The sequence below is a fragment of the Silurus meridionalis genome, chromosome 10 (assembly GCF_014805685.1).
Source record: "Silurus meridionalis isolate SWU-2019-XX chromosome 10, ASM1480568v1, whole genome shotgun sequence".
NCBI classification, from domain to species: domain Eukaryota; kingdom Metazoa; phylum Chordata; class Actinopteri; order Siluriformes; family Siluridae; genus Silurus; species Silurus meridionalis.
In genome coordinates this window covers 12385282-12408786 of record NC_060893.1, presented here as the reverse complement: position 1 = coordinate 12408786, position 23505 = coordinate 12385282, and the positions used below count along the sequence as shown (strand labels likewise).

The following is a 23505-nucleotide window of genomic DNA, read 5'->3' as shown; positions in this document are numbered from 1 at the left end:
TCCAGTCTTCTTTTACATTCTGCAGTGTTGAAACTAACCAGGCATTTCCCTTGCTCGCAAGTCACTTGATGTAAGGCATAATGCCAGGAGGCTTGCTTGCCTTTTTAACTACAACTTTGTGTGTACACAGTAATGATGAAAACACAAAGGGAGAAGAGGATAATATAATGAAAGGATGGGACATAAAAGTGGTATTACATCACAAGGGTCAAAGGTAAACAGTTTCTGCTTAACAAAGCAGCAATATTTCCATGTGTTGAACCCCAGAGACATAATTTTTGCCTAATTTATTACAAATATTTGTGTTGGCCTATGGATTCTATTATTTATACATATACTATTTAAAGTGTACATATATATACACATCTTTCAATCATAGAATTATATATACATTGTTATAAAAACATGCAGTTTTCAACAGCACAGTGAATGTCATACTATTATACTAAATTTCAATTTCATATAAATAGTAATAAACTGATATTAATGTTTATATTCACATCTAATACAGTTCCATCTATAGCACACACTTCAGACTCTCTTTCCATTATGACCATAATGAAGATTATTTGAAAGTTTTTGAGGCTACAAGGTGTACTGGTGTTCCTGCAAGTACTGGTACTCAGTCAACATCTTCAGATGATAGACACTTTTGTTTGGCTTCATGGTCCTCAAATGTCACTTTTTTATTCCTTTTTGGATCAATCCAAGAGTTTTTAATGACTGAATTGGTGGGTATTGGGTCTGTCTCAATGATAGACACCACCCGTTTTTTCATTTTACTTTTTAGAACCTTTTGAAATTTTTGCCGCGTGAAAGCGTAGAGGAGCGGATGGAAGACTGTTGTTCCATACGCCATGACCAAGAGGCCCAGACGAAGCTTCACATTGAGGTCGCTGGGTCCTGTGCTGAGGATAATGCTGTTTAGAACAGTAATGGGGGTCCAGCACAGCAGGAAAGTGGAGATGATAAGGAGTGACATGCGGAACACTCGCTTCTGTCTCTCCCGACGCTCGCGATGGCGTTTCACAGCTCGCCGCAGGGCAATGATCACAGACACTGAGGTTCTCATGCCCAGTGGTACATTACGGTTCCCACTACTGGCCTGAGCGCCATCTGTGACTTCGGGCAGCTGCTGTTGTGAGGATGACATGAGTGAGATGTTCTTTTTCCATCGCATTTTTTTCTTCTTCTGTGAGGCGTGGAAGCGTGTTCCAATGCGAATGTTTAGCGCCTGCAGGATTTTAGAGTAAGTGACCAGCATTACCACCGCAGTAAAGCAAAAGATAGGGATCTGTGCAACCAGGTGGTAATACAAGCCTAACTCTGTGTAGTACTCATTCACATGCACCACAGCAGTCTGGTTGGCTTTAGTGGGTTCTGTTCCTAAGAAGCCCACCTCAATAAAGGGCACCAAGAAACTAAGAAAAGACAACACCCAAATACCCCCCAAAAGGGCCACCGCTCGGCCCATGGTCAGGACACGATTGGCTGGTTTGACAGAGATATCATAGCGATCAAGTGTGATGGCTAGAACATTTGCTGCCGTGGCCACGCTAGCAAAGGACACACAGGCCTCATGGAAGCAACAGACCAGCACAGTGTCACCGTGCAGTGAGAGAAGCAGCACAACAATGGTCAGAGGGATGCAGCAGACGCACACCAGCACATCCAGCACGTGCAGGTTCATGGTCACAATGTTGCTAACGGAGTTGACCAGGTTAGACTTCATGCAGTACAGGACCAGCACAGTGAGGTTGCTACTCAGGCCCAGCACTATCTCCAGCATCAGAAAGCCGGTCAGGGAGACCTGGAAGCTGAGAGGGTATGGGTGAGGTTCGTCCGCCGTCATGGCTGGGCTTACGGTCTCTGTGATATCCAAGACTGTAACGTTACTCATGGTGCCTTCTTCCTCCTGTGTTGAAGGGATAGGCTTGTGCATTATCCTGTTCCAAAGTATGGGGCAGAATTAAAATGTATAATCAGGACAGATCACAGATATTAACATCAAGTTACGATTATGAGATTCTATTTCAGTTGTAATAATTAATAATATATTTGCTTGGGTGACACACACCCCACAAATATGCATGGCTGTATTTTATTGCTTATAAAACTGAAAGCTATGAAAAAGGGATGAGGAAAACCCAGTAAATATGAGCTTGTTGTTAAGCTGTAGCGTTTCACAGAAATGAAATATTGCATGTTGTATCTCTTTTTTTTTCAAACTTGATAAATGCAATAAAAGTAAAATGAAAGGGAACAGAAAACAAACTGGGGCAGATACATTTTGATAAACTACCTTAGAAACATCAAGCACAACAGACAAGTAACATTTTTCATTTAATGCCTTTTTTTTATTTAAATCCAGCCATATGCACTTCAACAGGTATAAAATATTTTATCAGCATCTTTACACTAATGTGTTAATTGTCAGATGAATAATTAAACATAAATATTACTAAGTATCATGTTTTTCACTTGGCATTGTGTTTTTGTACAAGGAAAACCAATTGCAGAGGCAAAGGATTGGGGGTAGGGTGTGAGGACATCATGTATTATATAAAGAAGCTTCAAGGTCGCTGTATGGCCACATAGAGCTCAAGGTGACATTAAAAAAACAACAAAGTAAGGGTCAGATTTGTACTGAAGATAACAATTTAAAGGTGTTTTCTGATATATAATATATTGCTTAGCAATATCCTTATGGTAATCATATAAGTAAAAAGAACTTACCCCTCTCTAGTGCGCTGTATCTTTCAGTATCCACAGCTTGTGGTTGGCCCAGAAGAGTCTGGGCAGAGTCCAAATTGAACATCACACCCAAGTATTTTCAAAGAAGAGTTGTTCATCTTTTGTAATCCTCACAGTCCAGCGGGGAATTTACATCTCTGGGCTTCCAAAATAGATTGGCACTTCTTTATTTTTTATCAAACTGCCACAACCATGTTCTGGTTTACTAGTAGTAGGCCAGAATTCACATTCCCTGTTGGTAGTGGATAAAACTGTCCTATATCTCTCTCATTTAGAAACCCCTTTCTGTACCAGTTTGATGCATTTAGATACAAGTCTAAAGCCCATAAAGGTATTCCAGTGTATTGTTTGGAATGGTTCAGAGCAAAGTTCACACGTTGATCTATTAATACATCCACTTCAGGTTTAAAAATATCAGTCTTTAAAGCTTCAGATGCTTTCAGTTATTCATAGGATTTGAATGACCCTGTCCTATATCAATGTGCATTTCTGTTGGTTGAACTGTATTCCCGTAATTTAGATTTTATGGACCAAGCATGACGATAAGTCCTTATTGATTTGCTGTTGTTGATTTACATAAACCTCCACCAAGGAAACCAAGGTCACAGTATTGGTGAGGTCAGCCCTTATGGTTGTGTTTCTGTGGAGGGGGGACTTTCATCCCCCTTGTTAACAGTAGCCCATAAATCCAGATTTTGTCATTGCACTCACGAATAATAAATCCATCCCCTTCTACTGAAGTGCATTTAGTCATTTATTTAATGTCACTGTTTTTCCCTGTTTTTAAATAATGACATTTTCCATCTTCAGTATAAGCTCTACTGAGCAATCTGGATTCAAATGCTTTATGGACAGTCAACTTATAGGGAGGATAAGTGATGAGTCCTATTGCCATGGGTCCTGTCTTGGCAAATTTCCGCAGAGTATTGGACTGGTGCTTGTGTGGACCATGCATTGCCTCAAAAGCCCATTCCCTTTCAGCTCCATTTCTCCAGAAGCCCTAACAGAGAAAGAAAGAGCAGAAAAGCCTATGTGAACTGAACAACCTGCACTAAGCCTGTCACCAATCCCTGACGTAAATACAGCCATGCATTACCCATACCTGCTCCTGTTGCAGGCTGAGGAAGTACATTGCCTCTGGATTTAATTATGGTCTCTGTTAAGGTAGAAGAAAGGACAGCTGGGGAGCTGCAGAGGATAAGGACCAGGAGCTTGCATCTACTATACATATACACAGCTTCCCATACTGAGTAAGTCCTTTTTAGGAAAGGTATATGTGATCTTAAATTGTGGACTAAATATCTGTCACTGTGCATGTTTTTGTATTTCAAAATATAACATCTAATAAAATTGTGGCATTAGGGTTTTTTTTAAGATAATGGATCTAATAAATGGTGATAATTGAACTTGCTCTAAACACCACTGACAGTTTGTTATTGATGAGAATAAACACAGGCTGGTGTTGAGCACAAGCAATATAGGTTGGAGCTGAAGATTGGTTTGCTAACATTTTGGAGCACTAAATTAAAACACTTGATATTTGTATGCTACAGAAGGCTCAATATTATCCAGCCAAAAACACAAGAGATTAATGCAAACAGCTTACTTCTGGTAATGACTTATGTTGCATCTTATGTACTGTTTATCTTACTCTCTATCTTTTAAAGAAGAGCTGGTGTATCCATGGGAACCCAAACTCATGAGCTCTGATTTCTCAAAAAAACAAAATAAAAAAAAATTCAGTGTAACAAAACAAGTGACTTTCCAAGATATGGCTGATTGTCAAGTGAATGTGCATCCTTCTTAATAGTCAAGGTTGTTGATGTCACCAACTTACCTCCAATGTTAAGAAAATCCCAGCAGGTACCTGCTTCAAAAGAATTTTACAAATCCCAAATGGTGTAAAAGGAAGTATGTTGCTTTAGGGTTTCACCCCGGTATCTCCCTGAGGTTCCCAGAGCTGCACTGAAGAAAAGCATTAAACATTCATATTCCTTTCATCATCCAAACGGACAAGAGTGCCAAGAAAATGAGAATACACAGAGAAATACAGGCAGTCCTCACACTTTCTTGTCCTGTCCTCCTTATCCCTGCTTTCTATCTCTCTTCTTCTCTATTACACACATATGTACATGAACACACATTGCCCTCTCTATCTCTGCTTTGCTCTTCATGCTGTGGTGTGTGTCAGCGTGTGTGTGAAAGCTTGGCTCATCTACCCCAGCACGCTGTTGCACACTCTCACCCCACTCCTACTCTCTCTCTCTCTCTCTCTCTCTCTCTCTCTCTCACTGCGGAGGTTTTGCAGTGCTACTCTCCATCCTGATTGGTTTGTTATAATGGAGTTAACCCTTTTGTCTCCTGCAAAAGGAAAGCAATCCTGCTTCTGTTTTTAGCCAATTCTCGCCAATCATTTATTGGTGATGTGTGCTAGAGGTCTGCTTGTGGTCTGTATGAAGCTTTAACTACTGAGCACTTGATATTGCAACGCCGATACTCATATTCCATGATCAAAATGGATAGTTTTCCTCAGGGGTGAAGGGGACAAAGCTGGTATACCGGTAACTGATGAGCAGATTACTTTTGGTGTGATTGTGTATGCGTTTGTTGGTTGATTTGTGCATTCATTAATACAGAGAGGGTGCCTGATTGATAGTTTCAATTAAGTTGGCCTGTCACTTGACAGAGGGATCCGTCAACTTCAATTCATTTTGTATGGCTCATTTGCCAGGTGAGCTAAAAGCTAGGGGGGTGGGTCAGCTTCTCATCTGAAGAGACAGTATGCTTGTATGTGTGTGCACTATGTCCACAGTTTAATTTAAGCATTGCTAGCTGTAAACCCACGCTGTTCTTCCTCCCACTCCTAGCTCACATCAACAGGAGTTCCATGTATTCAAGTGGGTGTACAGGAATAAGCCATTATTACAGAAAACACTGCTGTCGATTTGAGATATGAAATAGAAAGTAAATCCTTCATTTTTCAGTATTATTATTAATAATAATAATAATAATAATAATAATAATAATTAACATTTGTTTAAAATTAAGTCATTAACAACATTAAAAATGTAAGACATTTAGCACTGGTCAGGGAAGTGGGCATAAACTTTAATGATGTTATGTATAGATATTGCTTTTATGGTTACATAATGTACATATATGCTTTTATGGTAGTGAAGCCTTGGTCTTTGGAGTACAGGTGGTGTATTATTAAGTGGCACATATTCTTCTTTGCTAAAGGCAGTGCACTTCCTCAAACTTTTCACTAAAGACAGACTCAATATTTCATTTGGGCATTAATATTTCAGTTGGATTTTCCTGCAGTCCCCAGACAATTCTGACTGATATTCTGTTATTCTGAGTCATTTTTCTTTTCCTTTGTTCTGTAATAAGAGTTAGAGAGAGAGAGAGAGAGAGAGAGAGAGAGAGAGAGAGAGAGATGGTGGTGGTGTGTGGGGGGATTCTTCAACCAGTGGAGCTGAATTGTTACTGTGCATTAATCATTTCATATGATGCTATATACGGTATTATTATTTGTATAAAACCAAATAGCTCCAAAGTACTCTATAGTTAGTCAGAGCAGAAAAACAGAACATACAGGGAACATGACACAAACCAAGCAAGGTCCGTTACTCTGCTTATACAAAACAACGCTTTACCAACAGGTTTATTTTAATGAATAAACACAACATACTGACATGTTTTTAAAAAGTTTATACTTTTATTGTTATAAAACTTTTGCAAGAAAAGTTACTTCCTGTTATCAATTACAATATAACAGCTATAAGCATTTCTGCTCTCCAGCTTCTCTTTTTTACTTTTTTCTTGAATATAATAACACAAAAACAAACAAACAAACAAAAACATATATAACAGTGTTACTGAGAAACCTAAAAGAAAACAGAGTCCTCTGTTATGAAGCTTCTTCTGTGGCTAAAATATCCGTATATTATCATTTAGATTACTTGGTGTTTCCATGTCCGCCGCAGAAGTGTTGTAACAATAAGACAGACAGCATAGTAGAACAAGTGCATTAATATAAACATATCACTTATTCTACAGCATGTTTCTGTTATAGAAAATAAAACAAATTCTAATTGGAGAAGTTATCAGTACTGTGGTGTAAAATAAATGGCAATTACAAAACTCCTAAGTGAGTTTTCTGCTATTAAAATGTATGAGTATTTTTTACTCACTTTAACTCACATTATTCTCATTAAAGTCTCATATTCTTATTATTAGGTTTTATTCAGTTTCACCATATCTCCTTTTTAGAGAAATGTAACTGAATGCTTCTGTAGCTACAGAAACACACAGGCAAAGGTTTATAGTCAGAAGAGTTATAAATGCCCCTGTTCTGGGGGTGTGAGGGATTGAGTAGTTTTACATTTATACCTTAAATTAATTACATTTCCAAAGCTGTCTAGTTACTGTAATATGTCATGGATTGCTCAAAGTGTACAGTAACATTATTTTCCTGGAATTGCAGATAGTATAGAGTATTGATGAAGCTTTAGTAGAAACTGAGTGATATCATAATCATACTCCTTCTTTGAATAACGTTTTGTGCTATTAAAAAGTTAATAAATGCACAACTGCATTATTCAGTACTGAATATTGCTACACTTCCTCAAAACTCTGCCACACCTTACTAAAACAAGTGCAGAATGCTTGATGCTTTCAAATCTTTCTTCCCTGCAGTATCTCTTTTGTGCACTGAAGCCCGAGGCAGTGGGATCCCCAGTAGATTAGCCATTCACTAATAAAGCTGCTTGCCTTTGTATTACTGAGGAGACTGCCTGTGTTTTAATCAATGAGCTCTTAACACCCACAGTAAGACTGAGTACTATCTGAAGGAGCCAGACCTGCAGTGAAGGGACCAGATACACCAAAGAGGATATGCACGAGTCATGACTGCTCTTCATACAGAAGGGTTCCTCAAGGGTTTTTAGAGGGTTATGGATTTCTAAAGAGCACATTTGTGAAACATAAACCCTTTGTGTAGGGTTCTGCATATTAACTTCCAGAAGGACAAATGAAGAAATACCTTTAGGGTGCTTTTTTTTTTTATTAATAGTGTTTTTGCACATTTTTACAAGGTTATATTTTGTTGGTATTATGGTATTAAGTTAGAAAATTGGAAAACTTACTCATTGTTTAACAGATAAATAAAGTCCTAGATCTTCATTCAGGTGTCCCTGCTCTTTGAGAACCCCTAAGAAAAAAAGCATCGATTTTAGACAATTTAAATTACTGTCTCTTTCCAACCCAGCCATTAGAGAGGCACAAGCCAGTGCATTCTTAGTGCCGGTCCCAAGCCCGGGTAAATGGGGAGGGTTGCGTTAGGAAGGGCATCCAGCGTAAAACATGTGCCAAATCAAATATGCGGATCACAAATGAGAATGTCATACCGGATCGGTCGAGGCCCGGGTTAACAACGACCGCCACAGGTATCGTTAGCCGACAGGGTACCGGTGGAAATTGGGCTACTGTTGGCGAAGGAGGAAGGAGGAGGAAGGCGTCTACAGAGGCGGCAGGAAAGGAGCAGTGTAGGAGAGTGGAGGTTCGGGTTGGTACTTTAAATGTTGGTACTATGACGGGTAAAGGGAGAGAAGTAGCTGATATGATGGAGAGGAGAAAGGTAGATATGCTGTGTGTTCAGGAGACCAAGTGGAAAGGGAGTAAGGCCAGGAACATTGGAGGTGGATTTAAACTGTTTTATCATGGTGTGGATGGAAGAGAAATGGTGTAGGGGTGATTCTGAAGGAAGAGTACAGTAAGAGTGTAGTGGAGGTGAAGAGAGTTTCTGATAGGGTGATGATCGTGAAGGTGGAAGTTGAAGGATGATGATAAATGTCATCAGTGCCTATGCTCCACAAGTTGGCTGTGAGATGGAGGAGAAGGAAAGATTCTGGAGTGAATTAGATGAAGTGGTAGATGGTGTACCTAGGAAAGAACGGTTGGTGATTGGGGCGGACTTTAATGGGCATGTAGGTGAAGGAACAGAGGTGATGAGGAGGTGATGGGTAGGTATGGTTTTAAGGAGAGGAATGTGGAAGGGCAGATGGTGGTAGATTTTGCTAAAAGGATGGAAATGGCAGTGGTGAACACTTATTTTAAGAAGAAGGAGGATCATAGGGTGGCGTATAAGAGTGGAGGAAGGTGCACACAGGTGGACTATGTGCTATGCAGGAGATGCAACCTGAAGGAGATTGGCGACTGTAAGGTGTTGGCAGGGGACAGTGTAGCTAGACAGCATCGGATGGTGGTCTGTGGGATGGTTTTGGAGGCGAAGAAGAGGAGGAGAGTGAGGACTGAAAGAAGAATAAGATGGTGGAAACTGAAGGAGGAAGAGTGTAGTGTGAGGTTCAGGGAAGAGGTCAGAGAGAGGCTCAGTGGTGTTAAGGAGGTGTTGGATGATTGGGCAACTACTGCAGGAGTGATGAGGAGGCAGCTAGAAAAGTACTTGGTGTGACATCTGGAAATAGAAAGGAAGACAAGGAGACGTGGTGGTGGAATGAGGAAGTGCAGGAGAGCATAAGGAGAAAGAGGTTGGCAAAACAGAAGTGGGATAGACAGAGTGATGAGAAAAGTAGGCAGGAGTACAAGGAGATGCGGCAGCAGGTTAAGAGGATGTGGCGAAAGCCAAGGAAAAGGCATATGAGGAGCTGTATGAGAGGTTGGACACTAAGGAAGGAGAAAAGGATTTGTACCGATTGGCCAGGCAGAGGGACCGAGCTGGAAGGATGTACTGCAAGTTAGAGCAGTAAAGGATGGAGAGGAAATGTGTTGACTAGTGAGGAGAGTGTGTTGAGAAGGTGGAGGAGTATTTTGAGCAGCTGATGAATGAGGAAAATCAGAGAGAGAAGGTTGGATGATGTGGAGTTGGTGAAGCAGGATGTAGATAGGATTAGTAAGGAGGAAGTGAGAGCAGCGATTAAGAGGATGAAGAGTGGAAAGTCGGTTGGACCAGATGACATACCGGTAGAAGCGTGGAGATGTTTAGGAGAGATGGCAGTGGGTTTTGACCAGATTGTTTAACAGGATTTTGGAAGGTGAGAAGATGCCTGAGGAATGGAGAAGAAGTGTGCTGGTACCGATCTTTAAGCATAAAGGAGATGTGCAGACCTGCAGTAACTACAGGGGTATTAAGTTGATCAGTCACACCATGAAGTTATGGGAAAGAGTAGTGGAAGCCAGGCTGAGAGAAGAGGTGACCATCTGTGAGCAACAGTATGGTTTCATGCCGAGGAAGAGCACCACAGATGCCTTATTTGCTTTGAGAATGTTGATGGAGAAGTATAGAGAAGGACAGAAGGAATTGCATTGTGTATTTGTGGATTTAGAGAAGGCGTACGACAGGGTGCCAAGAGAGGAGTTGTGGTATTGTATGAGGAAGTCAGGTGTGTCAGAGAAGTATGTGAGGGTGGTGCAGGACATGTATGAGGACAGTGTGACGGCAGTGAAGTGTGCAGTAGGTACGACAGACTGGTTTAGAGTGAAGGTTGGACTGCATCAAGGATCGGCCCTGAGCCCTTTCCTGTTTGCAGTGGTGATGGACAGGTTGACGGACGAGGTCAGACAGGAGTCTCCTGGACTATGATGTTTGCGGATGATATTGTGATTTGTTGTGAGAGTAGGGAGCAGGTTGAGAAGAGCCTGGAGAGGTGGAGATATGCGCTGGAGAGAAGGGGAATGAAACTCAGTAGGAGTAAGACAGAATACATGTGTGTGAATGAGAGGGAGGGCAGTGGAGTGGTGCGGTTGCAGGAGAAGAGCTTCAGAAGGTGGAGGAATTCAGGTACCTGGGGTCAACAGTGCAAAGTAATGGAGAGTGTGTTAGAGAAGTGAAGAAAAGAGTGCAGGCAGGGTGGAGTGGGTGGAGAAGAGTGACAGGAGTGATTTGTGATAGTAGGGTATCTGCAAAATGAAAGGGAAAGTTTATAGGACTGTGGTGAGACCTGCGATGTTGTATGGTTTAGAGACAGTGGCATTGAGTAAAAGACAGGAGGTGGAGCTGGAGGTAGCAGAGCTGAAGATGTTGAGGTTTTCGTTGGGAGTGACGAGGATGGACAAGATTAGAAATGAGTTTATTAGAGGACAGCGCATGTAGGATGTTTTGGTGACAAGGTGAGGGAGGCGAGATTGAGATGGTTTGGACATGTGCAGAGGAGGGACATGAATTATATTGGTAGAAGAATGCTGAGGATGGAGCCACCAGGTAGTAGGAAAAGAGGAAGGCCAAGAAGGAGGTTCATGGATGTGGTGAGGGAAGACATGCAGGTAGTTGGTGTAAAAGAGACAGATGTAGAGGACAGGGTGGTATGGCGACGGATGATCCACTGTGGCGACCCCTAATGGGAGCAGCCGAAAGAAGAAGAAGAAGAAGAAATTACTGTCTCTTTCCAACTCTATCACATGCTCAACTCTAAACAGCCCACCTCACTAGATCAAAATCTAATTAAATTGTTGGTGATTGGCATTGTTATGATATTTAGCGAAGCAGTTCATAGATAGGGAGAAATTGAATAATGTTCACCTTATGCGTTTTAATCCCACCCTGAATTTAAATTGAAACAGTGTTTAGTTTTTGCATCGTTGATCTTTTAAATTGATCAATCTGAATCTGTTCTGTCTTTTGCTGGGACAGAAAGAGAATGACTTCTGGGACATGCAGCACTTCCTGTGTCAGTAAGCTGTGTTTGTGCTGGGGTGTGAGAGAGCAGGGGAAGGCGTGGGAAAGTCTGCCTGCTGCACAGGACGCAATCACAAGGTCATCAACACACTCCTCTTCTAGCCACGTTTGTTAGGGCCAACTGCAGTGTCATTCTGCGAAAAACAGAGGCCATGATTCTAGGACAAGAGGCAGTCCAGAGTCATCACACACCAGACCGATGTGAGAGATTCTGAAGTGATGACTTGCAAGGTGACAGTTTAATAATGTTAATAGAATTCATTTATTTTGTTGTGTTATCTGCGTTTGACATTAATGGGTGCTGACTAAATTCCCTGTTGTTTTGACTTTTCAAAGTGCCAATCAAATGTATTATTTCTGGCAATTTTAAATGTTTGGCTTTTAATTCCCAGATTCCTAAAGAGAAAAACCTTAAGCAACATGGGATCAGGGGAACATTAGACAGCATTTCATATGAACCTTAGCTTTAAATAGGGGTTAAAATGAAACGAATGGGATGTGGGTTCATCCATCATTATGTCAATGTAAAGAGCCACGTGCGGTTTGGCTACTGTGGCCTCCCACAAAGTTGCGTGAAAGTCTGCTTGTTTTTCCACCCTAGGGACTGAGGAAGGATTTTGCTGAGAATCACATGGGGAAACACATGAACATCTCTACAAATATATCACACATGAACATCACTGAAGGGGGTCCTAAGTGGACATAAGTCCTTTTAGCTTTCTCACGTAATATTATTTTTTTTTTCTTTCACATATTTAAGGTAAAAGGATTTAAGACAGTGTTGTGTGCTTGCAGCAGTGCATATTGGTTTTTCTCACTGATTTATATAACGGTTTTACTTTTCTCCCCCCTAAGGTCAATCGATACCTGGGCAAGTGGAATTCAGATCTGTCTGACAGATCATATACAAACAGTTTTGGTACATTTGATGTTGTCCATAGTGCTCCATACTGAACCCGGCTGATTCTCCAACCTCTTAGATATCTCCTTGGCTTCCCTTCAGAGGACTCTTGTTAATATTCAATGAGAAATATCTGCCACAGGGAGAAAATAAGCCAAGTCATGCATAAACATAGACTGGGATTTAATTATATTCCTTGGTGAGAGCAATTGAAATTGCCATATGCATGATGTGAGGGAGCAAAGGGGAAATTAGATTTTGGAAGCACCTGGAAGTTAATGCTTTCAACACACCACAGAGGGATTTGACAGGCATTAGGATTAGGACACTTCAGTTGGCAAATCCACAAATATGAGGGGTGTTAATGTCAACAACTTTGGGCAGTATAGAGAAAATTAAGTGTGTTAACCAGGAAACATCAGAATTAAACATCATGCAGATTGAATGAAGGAGAGAAATAATGTGATCAAAATAAGGATTCCTGCTCTGTTTGTGAGTATGAGTGGCAGGCCAAGGCAGAATATGTGTTGACTAGTGAAGCATAGCAGCAAACAGGGATTTAGTATTCTACACAGATGGAAGCTACCTATCTGAACCCGTTGCAGAAATCCAGCATTGTAAATAGCAACTAAATCAGCTGGTGTGCAAGACATCAGTATACACAACCCCTCTACACTACACTATACACACACACACACACACACACACACACACACACACACACACACACACACACACACACACACAAACATACTGTATGTACACTTGCCTTCATTTGCAAAGTCGCATTTTTTTCACCTCCTTCCAAATTCTCCTTTTTGTTTTGCTCATCTCTGTAAGTTTGACAGTCTAATCTTTACATTAAACCTTTACTTTGAAAACATAAAGACCCCCGTGTTCTAACAGAGCATTGGTTACTATCAAGATGAATTATTGTTCTTTGTCATACCACAGTTCTACTTTTCTCCATTGAGTTATTTTTGTGCTCCTCTGCTGTATTCTATTGCATGGTTTATCTGTCTGAATGATGAAGCTGCAGAGAAATTGAGGGTAATGTATAAGTGCAGGTGTAAGCTATTTACTGTCCTTGAAAAAGACATTCATAATTTTGGTTCCTACACTGAAGATTCAAACACAAATAACAATATTTCTATCTTATAAAAGCAATGTTCCTGGAAAGGGCAAAAATAGAAAATCCTGACACTGTGCAATGCAATCCATCTAGTTCATTGTCATGGTTACTGTTCAGTACTTGAGCAAATGGTCTTATTATGTTGGAGTGTGTCTGTGTGTCTGTGTACTTCTGTATACACATGCACACATGCACACACTTCATTTATACCTTTTACTTCGGTGGGTTGACTTTCAGCTCTTACGAGCGTTTATCAGCACAGACTTTCGAAGCGTGACAGTTGTAATGAACCTATTAGGCATGAAATTGAGTTTTGCGATCTAGAGAGGGAGAGAAAAGGAGGAGAGTGTATACACTCTTCATGTTCTCCACGTTTTACCCACAAAACCTAATTAAACTGTTAGAGATTTGTCTTAACAGAGGAAGGATTGTGCATCAAGCTTTATCAGGATTACAACAGCTTGCTTTAATGTTGTGGGTACTTCAAATAATACATCACTTGCACTGAATTTAGTTTCCAGTTTACGAAGAGAAGTTATTTTAAATTTTAGATACTAATGTGGTTCAGACTATTATTTTTTTTATATCATTATGCTCTGTATAATAATTTTTTTCCTGCTGTTTATAAAAATAAATGTCCAAAACATGATATATCAATTCACATATAGGAAACATGGCATTTTTTTTGCATCGCAAAAGTTACACGAAATACTCACCGAAACACTAATGGCAGACTTAGTTTACTTATGGAAATTGTAAGCTGACCAAAGTATATTTAATTTTTCACATTTGAATTATAAACACGTTCAATACAACATAAAATATTTTTATTGAATATAACATATAATTTAAATAAAATAAATTCATATTAAAATTTTTTAGTCACCTTCCAAAGCCCATAACACAATATAGACTGCAGCAAAGATGATCATTGCTAATGTGAACAGTTTGGGCTTTTTTTGCAATGCCTCCCGCCTACCTGCCATGGTTTATTGAGCTCTGTGGTGCGGTCAGCATGGCCCCTGCAGAAGCACAGGCTCTCTCCATGCCCTCTTCTCTGCCATCTGACTCCCCACACTCATATGTGTATACACACACACACACACACACACACACACACACACACACACCTCCATCTGCCCACTCCCACACTGCTTCACCAGCTCAGCGTCGTGGGAGCAGCTTCAGAGAGGTGTGTTCGCAGCTCATTCCTGCACCATCTTTAACACCTGTGTTTCGCTCTCTCTCAGTTGTTGCCTCTTGAAGGAAGATTTGATGGATTTTAGGCTTTTTGGTTTGTTGAAAAGTCAACACAAATGGGCTGTGATAAATTACATTGTAAGACATTAGTAAAAGGTGAACTTATTTCACCACCTTTTCACCACGATTTGTCCATTGCAGACATTATGGATCCTGTGCTTCCATTTTGCCTTAAATGATTTGAGCAGTGTAAGATAGCTCACAGGTGTAAGAAATACACTGTAATGTGATGTGGAACAAAATCTGCAAAATTAGCCATGTGCACTCTCCTCAAAGCTGCATATGACTCACATGAGAAAGAGAGAAAGGAGGAGACCGGGGAGGAGGGGAGGACACAGTCTCTGAGGTGATTACCTCTTTACTAAAGTGCTGATTGCACACAGTCATTAATCAATGCACTAATCAGGACTGAATTCTCCGATTATCTATGAAATTTACATTTGAGTACTTGAAGATTTTCGATCTCTGCAAAAGTAACTGTTGCTGGAGGAAGCGGAGAGTCTTCTCTTTTGAAGTAGAGGCGAGAGTATTTTTAGGCATGACACACATACAGTAGCAAAGAAGGCTGGATGGAAAGGCAAGAAGCATCGACACTTGGTGAGAGAGATTGAGGACATCAAGTAATCCAGATTTCGAACTGTGAATTGCAGATTGTAGAGATATGAATATGGGCCAGTTTTTTCTTTTTTTGGCTTAGTGTGCGGAAGAACACATCCAGTCTCTTGACGTCAGGCATGATGGTCGATGATTGAAGGGCATGTTTCACACTTCCTCTGCTTTTCTTATGCATGACCATACTACTCTTGATTAACATTGATGTTTACAGAGAATAAGACTAAACAGTGTTTTAATGACTTCATACCTACAAGTATTTTATAATTATATTATCTGCTAATAGAAGACAAATCTGGTTTACAAACTATAGACCATACAAATGTTATTATTATGGTCCCCGATGTTCATCATTACATAAGTAAACATAAGCTAGCGTGTGTTGGACAAGTCTATTAAGACATGCACTCATCCATTGAGTACTCCTGTCGTGGATCAGCATAGTGTTGACAAGCACACTGTCAGCTAAATGACTTTGTAATTGCATCTTTCCAGGTGGCACACCTGTTTTACTCAAGAAAAATCAGGAAAGAAGGTCACAGAAACACAGAATGAACTGCCATGAAGACAGTGACCTGTACAGTCTGGTCCAGTTCATACACTCAGGTAATGGGTAATAACATGGTTTCACCTGTAAGGAATTAATAGATGTGATAGGTGCTATTTAGTTCAGAAATAAAATTTGGAACAATACTTATACATATTTCTGAACTAAGTAATATGCAATTTCCATGACCAAAAAAAAAACAATAGTTTAAAAACTGGTGATCACTGTTCAATTACAAGGCCATTATTATTTTTAAAAGACATGGACACCTTACCTGCTGTTATTATTTTGTACATATGGCATGCAGCCAATTGAACTGGATGGGTGCCAATTTCCACAGTTCCGGTAAAATTCTTTAAATCCTAACTGAGGAACTCAAGATGACTAGGAATTATGAAGCCTAAATAAAGACTGACACATTAAAAAAAATAGACGCAGATAAAATCTAGTAACAAAATGAAAAGAAGTTTGTTTAACATTTCACTTTAACCTGAGCTTGGACAGTTTCTGCTAAACAATTTGGTGTGCCATTTCTGTGAGGTCAGCATGATGTAGTTCTGCTAAACATACACAATGACAGGCAAAGCTTACCATGCTGGTAGAAGGCAGTGTGGGGAAGAGTAGCTATAGTGGGGAAGGTGCTGGTGCCGTGATTAATACTGTGTTGCCCTTTGCTGTTCAAGAGCGTCAGGACGCCATTAGTATTCTGAACATGGAGGCCAGGAGTGTTTGTGAAGTGAAGCAGACGGCAACAGCAGAGCCCATGTTTATTCTGGCTGCTCCTCCAAGACAAGCTCACATACATTTCAAACATGTAGTGTGTATTTTTGTCCACAAAGGGTTATTAAATAACTCAAGAAGTATTTAGAATTTGTCAGTTTCTATCAGCAGGCATAGACTCTGGGATGCTCTTTGGAAAGAAACCTTAAGCCATCACATGCGGACTTAATAATTAATGCATTGTATTAACAGTTTTTACAAGTTGATGCAAATATTACAGGATATCCTGTTTTTGCCTTCTACGTAACAAGTGTTGATTTGTTATGTATGAGTTTAATCTTGCTGCCATCCCTGTCAGAGCATGTTTTCTAAAGGGACGGTTCTCCATGGTCTGTAGCAGCATCTCAGTGTAAAATGACTGCACATAGCCTAGTAATTCATTCTGCTAGCAGCTTTGGATGGAGCCCATAAAATGATGCTGAGGGTGCACCATCAATCTAAAAATACATACATTCACTGAACCTATCTGCAAGATAAACTCGAGGCACGAGTGTTGGTATATAAACAAATTGCCTTGCAGTGTTTATGAGCTTTGTGGATATTGTTTATGTGAAACAGGATGATGTATAGATCACTTTACAACAGTCGCACAGCAATTAACACTGAATAATATCACACGTTTTTCACCAGAACCAATAAGAAGGAAGGCATAATCTCAGACATATAGGAGACTAAAAAGTATAGTAAAATCCCTTTTACATAAACTTCATGTACATAAAATGTTTCATAATGATTTTTCAGTGCTTCTACCTAGTATACACAGTATGTTTTCAGTGAGGTCCACAATTCAAAAGAATGTGGACACGACCAATACACCCACAACCCAAAAAACTTTTTCCGCTCTTCTAGGAATTGTATTTTATTTATTTATTTATTTTACCAGATTTAGGAGCATGGCTGTGATGATTTGCCCATTCATCCACAAGAGAATTAGTTAGGTCAGGCACTGATGCCAGGCAAGAAAGCCTGGGGTGTAGTCAGTGTTTTAATTCATTCAAGGGTGTTCAGTGGAATTGAGGTCAGGGTTCTGTGCAGTTTTAACAGACCTCAAGTGGCATTGGCAAACTGGATCACACATTGAACACAGGGACATGCTAGCATGTTTAAGCACCATAAAGAGAAATTGTAATGCTACAGCATACAAAGTTTTCTACATAATTGTGTGCTTTCAACTTTTTGCCAACAGCAGATAAAAAAACTGGCTTGATACTTAGGTGTCCACAAACTTTTGCCTATAGAGTGTATGTACAATTTAAGGACATTAGAATAATAAAAGTCTTTTTTTCTTTTTTTCATTAAATTCATAAAAGGCTTGTTGGAATGATGAGTTCTTTATGGTGTATATGTTTTAATTTAAGCGGACATAAAATACAATGTAAACACAAAAAAATTCCATTTCCTCCTGACTGCACGTGCATATTATCATCTGAAGTAGCCAGCAGATATTTTCATTGACTTGTGTGCCAATACAGCTAATATGTCCCTACCCTGAACTAAACCTTAACCTCAGGAACCTAAAGGAAATCATTTGCCTTAGCTTTTAAAATAGACACTGCATTTTTTGTTACTAAAACCTTCACCTGGGGATATGCCGTTTCTCTTCACATGCTTAAAACTGCCCTATATTCCTATCACTATTCCTCATTCGGATTTTCCCAGTGAGCTTTCGGTCTCCTGTTCATGTTCTCATTAGCCCTGAGCAAGCAGTCAATGCTTATAGCGAATTGTCTCCATGATGTATGTATTCATTGTGCAACATTAATAGCCTTTTCCATTCAATGCTATGACCACCTAAACACAGCCATGAATTACAACACTAGCACATTCCGCTTTTCATCAGTGCTGATTTGTGTATGACAGTTATTGTACCAATGGGACAAAGACATCCACTGAGAATTACTAAATACATTGAGGTGTAAGATGATGTAGAAGCTTATAAATATCTGCTATGGGGAAATTATTAACCAGGGTATTCTGTGCCAAGATATAACACATAATTCACTGTTTCAAAGGAGAGTAAAAAAGATGAGAAAGTAGCAGGGAAGAAATATTAAAATGAGCACCGATTCTCCATTAATTGATACTGATATTGTGGTCACATCTTCCAAAACTACAAACTCTAATTTCTATGATCCCCAGCCGTCACATGATCCTCATCTATCCCTGTTGTGTTTGATTAGATTACTGATGTAACCTGTATAAAATTACCACACTACCATCAATAATCCACATTTAACATCCTTCTATTTGCTCTGCTAGTTCATGTCTGCCGCCTAACCCATTGCTTGTTTACTGCTTTAAGTAAGTTTTTCTGGTTTGTTTGTTTTATTGTTCTTAAAAAAGACAGAACCTGCACTCTTTCCATCTGTCTACATGACAGAGCCCTTTCTCATCAAAATGGATGCAGCAGGTTTTAGTAAAATTCACCAAGACTGACACCAAGATAAGGAAAACAAGCTTTGCGTTACACCTGATTTATTTTTCACAATCTCTTATCATCCAGACGTCCAGAAATGTCAAGGAGTTGCCTTGTCACACATTTATCCATCAAGCCCCAAACCTATGACACTAACCTACATGAATCCTTGCTTTATTTGCATTGGTTAGCTTTGACATAGAAGATAAATCAGGACCTTCAGGATTATCCTTCACCTGTCCAGTGTCACCCATACAATGGCTACATCCCTTCTAATTTCCATGATGCTCTTATCACATGGGTTAACACTGACCACAGATCACTGTGGTGTCACAGCATACCAGTTCCTCTCCACAAAATATTGTTACATGGCAGGCAACACTTTATCAAATCCTGTTCAGTTTGTGTCAAAGCCAAGTCTCCCCACATGCACCACTGGGCAAACACTTTCTCTCACAGTTCAGTAGCATCTAAAGCCTCACATTGCCAAATCCATAAAACTAACCAACTGTCTGCTTTTTTAAATCCCTAAAAGTTATTCTTCACCCATTCTGGTTCTTTTAGCATACCATAAGACATCCTATCAGACAAAGGGCCACAGTTTGCATCTCATATTATTTGGGCATTTATTTAAAAACAGGAAGTGACCAGCATTGGATCGGAAGTTTCTCAGAATGTCCAAAAGAAATGAATGTAAACGGACACTCAAAACTCTGTCACTTGGCAACACATAACATAGCATTTCAATATTTACATGTAACACCACATTCACAAATACACCTGCAGTTCATGATTAGTCCAATGAAGATCAATGGGGAACTGGGAATCAGTAATGTTGTTAAGCTGTTCACAATTAACACACTTACATAAATAGCCTGAATCAATCATTCAAAAACTTGATATTACTCCTGGAATATTTTCTGTGATGTTCTTTAGCTGTTCTAGTTTCATTACTTGTTTGTATCAAAATTTTTACCTCAGTTTTCTTTTTTATTCTTCCATATACTACGGCTTCAGAACAACTCTGTTTGCTAAGCACCTGCTCCTTTGACCGCTTGCCTACATTTCCTGGTTTGAATGAAACCCACTTGCATATGCCTCTCCTTCTACATGACACACCTAACAGATATTTTGATTTATTTAGATTTCAGATTATTCTTTTGGATATTTGAAGAGAAAATGTGTGTGCAGAGGAGTGTTGTCTAAGTAGCTGAGTTTTAAAGCTTATTGAGTCACCAGTCTCTGTGCTTTGTCAAATGTATTTTAAACATATTGTTGACAGCATCCTGTCCACAGAAAGAGTCAGTGCACAAATCGAAGATGTAGCTCTTAATAGAAACCCAACAAAGCAAAGCAGACTTTTTTGGAACCAGATTTAAGATTAATATTTACCTTTTCATGACTTGTACGTATTGTTAACCTAAACTTAACTGAATTTCTTGTCACCTTATTCCCAATAACTAGGATTTAAGCTAAATAGCGACATCAGTATTGGCTGCAGTTTTGCTATAAATATTTTTTTTTTTCTGGCCAGTTACCAGTTATGATATCAATATATATGATCTCAATACTTTGTCCATTACTCACCATAAATTCAGGTTTCCTGCTTTCTGAATACAACTGTCACCCACAAAGAAATCATCATGTGTATCAGGGTCTGCTACACTAGTGCTCTTAAAGCAATTGGACAACAATTATATTGTAGCAGGTGAATAGGGCTTATTTTCTGCATTACAATGAGGACAAGGACATTTTAATCATTTAAATCTGCCCTTGTTTAAGGGTGTAGGACATGGCCTTATTTTGCCATGAACTAGGAATTATATTATTATTAAAAATTATTTTGAACAAAACACGACCTTGAGTGACCCAGAATAATTTGTAATTAAAACTGGCTCCTTTTCTGAGACTGAAATATTCATGGTTTACCATTTATAATTAGTGGATTACCAGACAATTATCAGCCTAGTTACATTCTTTATTTTACCAAATAAATAAAGCATGACAGATTACAAATTGGGATAAATATTCTGGTAAGATGACAAATGATAATTTAAGCATTTGCCACACTACACATAATAACACTTTAATATGCAACATTCCATTTTCTTATATGTTCCTCTTCTTATCGTGTATTTATGCATGTTATCTGATGTCACAAATACCCACAAGTATTTGCACAAAGGAGCTGTTAAGTGCACCTCATCCCTTTCATGTTTAGTTTGTACTGTCTCTCCACAGTACATAATGTATTCCATCTAGAGAATGAGTAAAATAAGGCATAAAGGGAAAGTAAGGAATAAAGAATAGCGAGATTTGAGAGAGAGGGAGAAATAAGTGAGAAGTTCAACCTTTGAGTTCTTTATCTTCCTAATGCAGTGGTCCGTCTAAAGGTTTTGTTCCTTTTTGGTCTCATTATCCACTGTAACCTTTGACTTCATCGGTAATGTTCAAAACACACATCAAGACACTCGCACTTTCCCTTTCTCGCTCTCTCTGACATCTTTTCTGACCCCAATGTAGCATTTAAATGTCAACTGGAATCTGGTAGTAGAGCTATAATAGTTACAGAGCATATAGTAAGAGCTGTGGAAAACACTCTCAGTGCTGAGCAGTGCTTCTGATATTTTCGCGATTATAAAAAATTGTTTTGAAGCTGACCTCACAGTTAAGATGAAAAAGTATGGTCTCATAACCATACATTATTACGTATTACGTATCATTGCGTTTTTATAATTTTTTTTTTTTCCCCTTCAAGCTTTAATAATTTCTCATTAAAAGTGATATATATTTAATGTCTGCTATTTGTAGGGATATGTGTTACAAGATTTTGAAATATATTATTCAGTAAAACAAATGAACCACATAGTGAAACTAATTAAAAGAATTAAAGGATGTAATGTTTTGGGCTGTCACAAAACACCAAAATGGCTTCAGGTGCATTGGCACAAATTCTAAAATTTTCTGAAACCCTACTATCAAAATATACTCACTCAGCTGGTGTTTTGATAATGGTGGTGGAGAGTGCTGTCTAACAAGTCATTTAAAAATCCCACACAGGTGTTCAGTTGGATTGAAATTCAACAAATGCAAAAGCCATAGAACAGGATTTACATTATGTTCATACTCAACAACCAATTCAGTGAGTCACTATGTCCTGTGATTGTGGCAAAGTCAGCCTGGAATAGGTCACTTCCATCAGGATACAAATGTTTCATCTATGGATAAAGAAATTTGTATTGATTTGCAGCTACTCTTCCTTTTAAGAGAACAAGTGGATCCAAACAGTGTCAGCAAAATGCACTAGAGAGCTCAACTAAGAACCCCGTTTGATATTTTGTAATCTGACATTTATAAGTAAACAGCAAAACCACATAATACTTCTTTCTGTGTCTCATACTCATCTTTTACATCATTTTCAGGAAGTCTACTTCACTTGATATTTCATCTTGTTTCTCTGTTGGTTCTTTGGCTCTTTGCATGGTTCTTTTGTAAAAAACAAAACAAAAAAAAACAAACAAAAAAATTATATATATATATATATATATATATATATATATATATATATATATATATATATATATATATTATCTGAAAATAATAATAATAATTTAATAACAGGTCATTTTGTAACCATTTGCTTGTTTTTTTTGTGACAATTGTGTATTGTTCTAGTGCCTAAACTGGTGAAACATTTTTGCATGACGTTCTGATATCTCCTGGGATTCTTTCTACAAGGGAACAAATAAAAACAAAAAGTAGTCCAATATACACTTTGAGTGCTAGTGCAAAAGAAACAATAATTTCAAAATTGAGCAATTTCACATTCTCTCTCTCTCTCTCTCTCTCTCTCTCTCTCTCTCTCTCTCACACTCACACACACACACACACACACACACACACACACACACACACTTTGTTTTCAAGCAAGGAACAGTCTGTCCCCTCTTTCAGTCTTTTGCTCTGTCCCTTCATCTCTTTCTTTCTCTCTTCCTCGCAGTTTAATTGTTCCTAACGAAGGAGTCGTGGTGCAGATGCAGGCTCTGATTAGGTGGATGCACCTGCTGACATTTCTCTCTCTTCCTGACTCTGTCTCTCCTCTGCCCTTAATTGTTCATTTCATTATTCATTTGCTCCCCAAATTGCTCTTCTCGCAAGATCTAATACATAATGAAAGCTAACTGAGTCACTGAAATTACTATCAAATGAAACTAACATGTATTTAAGTGCTCAGAGAAGTACCTAGTAAGGGATTAGTGCTGAACACATGAAATCACATCCTCCAGTCCATTGAAACACTATTGACATGATTTTAAAGGCCAATCAATATTGTCCATGGTGCAGTAGCAATATGTTCCTTTGTTGCAGTTTTAGCTTTAGATAAATCCCTGAGGCACTTAAATTGTAT

The 23505-nt window shown here is 39.0% G+C and overlaps 1 protein-coding gene across 2 annotated transcripts; it reads right to left on the bottom strand.

The window, feature by feature from the left end:
• Positions 1–150: 150 nt before the first annotated feature.
• gpr22b (G protein-coupled receptor 22b) lies at positions 151–5017 on the bottom strand. Of its 2 annotated transcripts, XM_046858837.1 has the most exons (4): positions 4819–5017; positions 4592–4719; positions 2737–3754; positions 151–1946 (listed from the first exon to the last, which is right to left on the bottom strand). In XM_046858837.1, the coding sequence occupies exon 4, from the start codon at positions 1940–1942 to the stop codon at positions 623–625; it is 1320 nt and encodes a 439-aa protein (XP_046714793.1). In that variant the 5' UTR covers positions 1943–1946; positions 2737–3754; positions 4592–4719; positions 4819–5017; the 3' UTR covers positions 151–622. The 2 variants fall into 2 exon arrangements, with proteins under 2 accessions (XP_046714793.1, XP_046714792.1); XM_046858836.1 differs by having other exon boundaries at positions 4592–5017.
• Positions 5018–23505: the final 18488 nt, after the last annotated feature.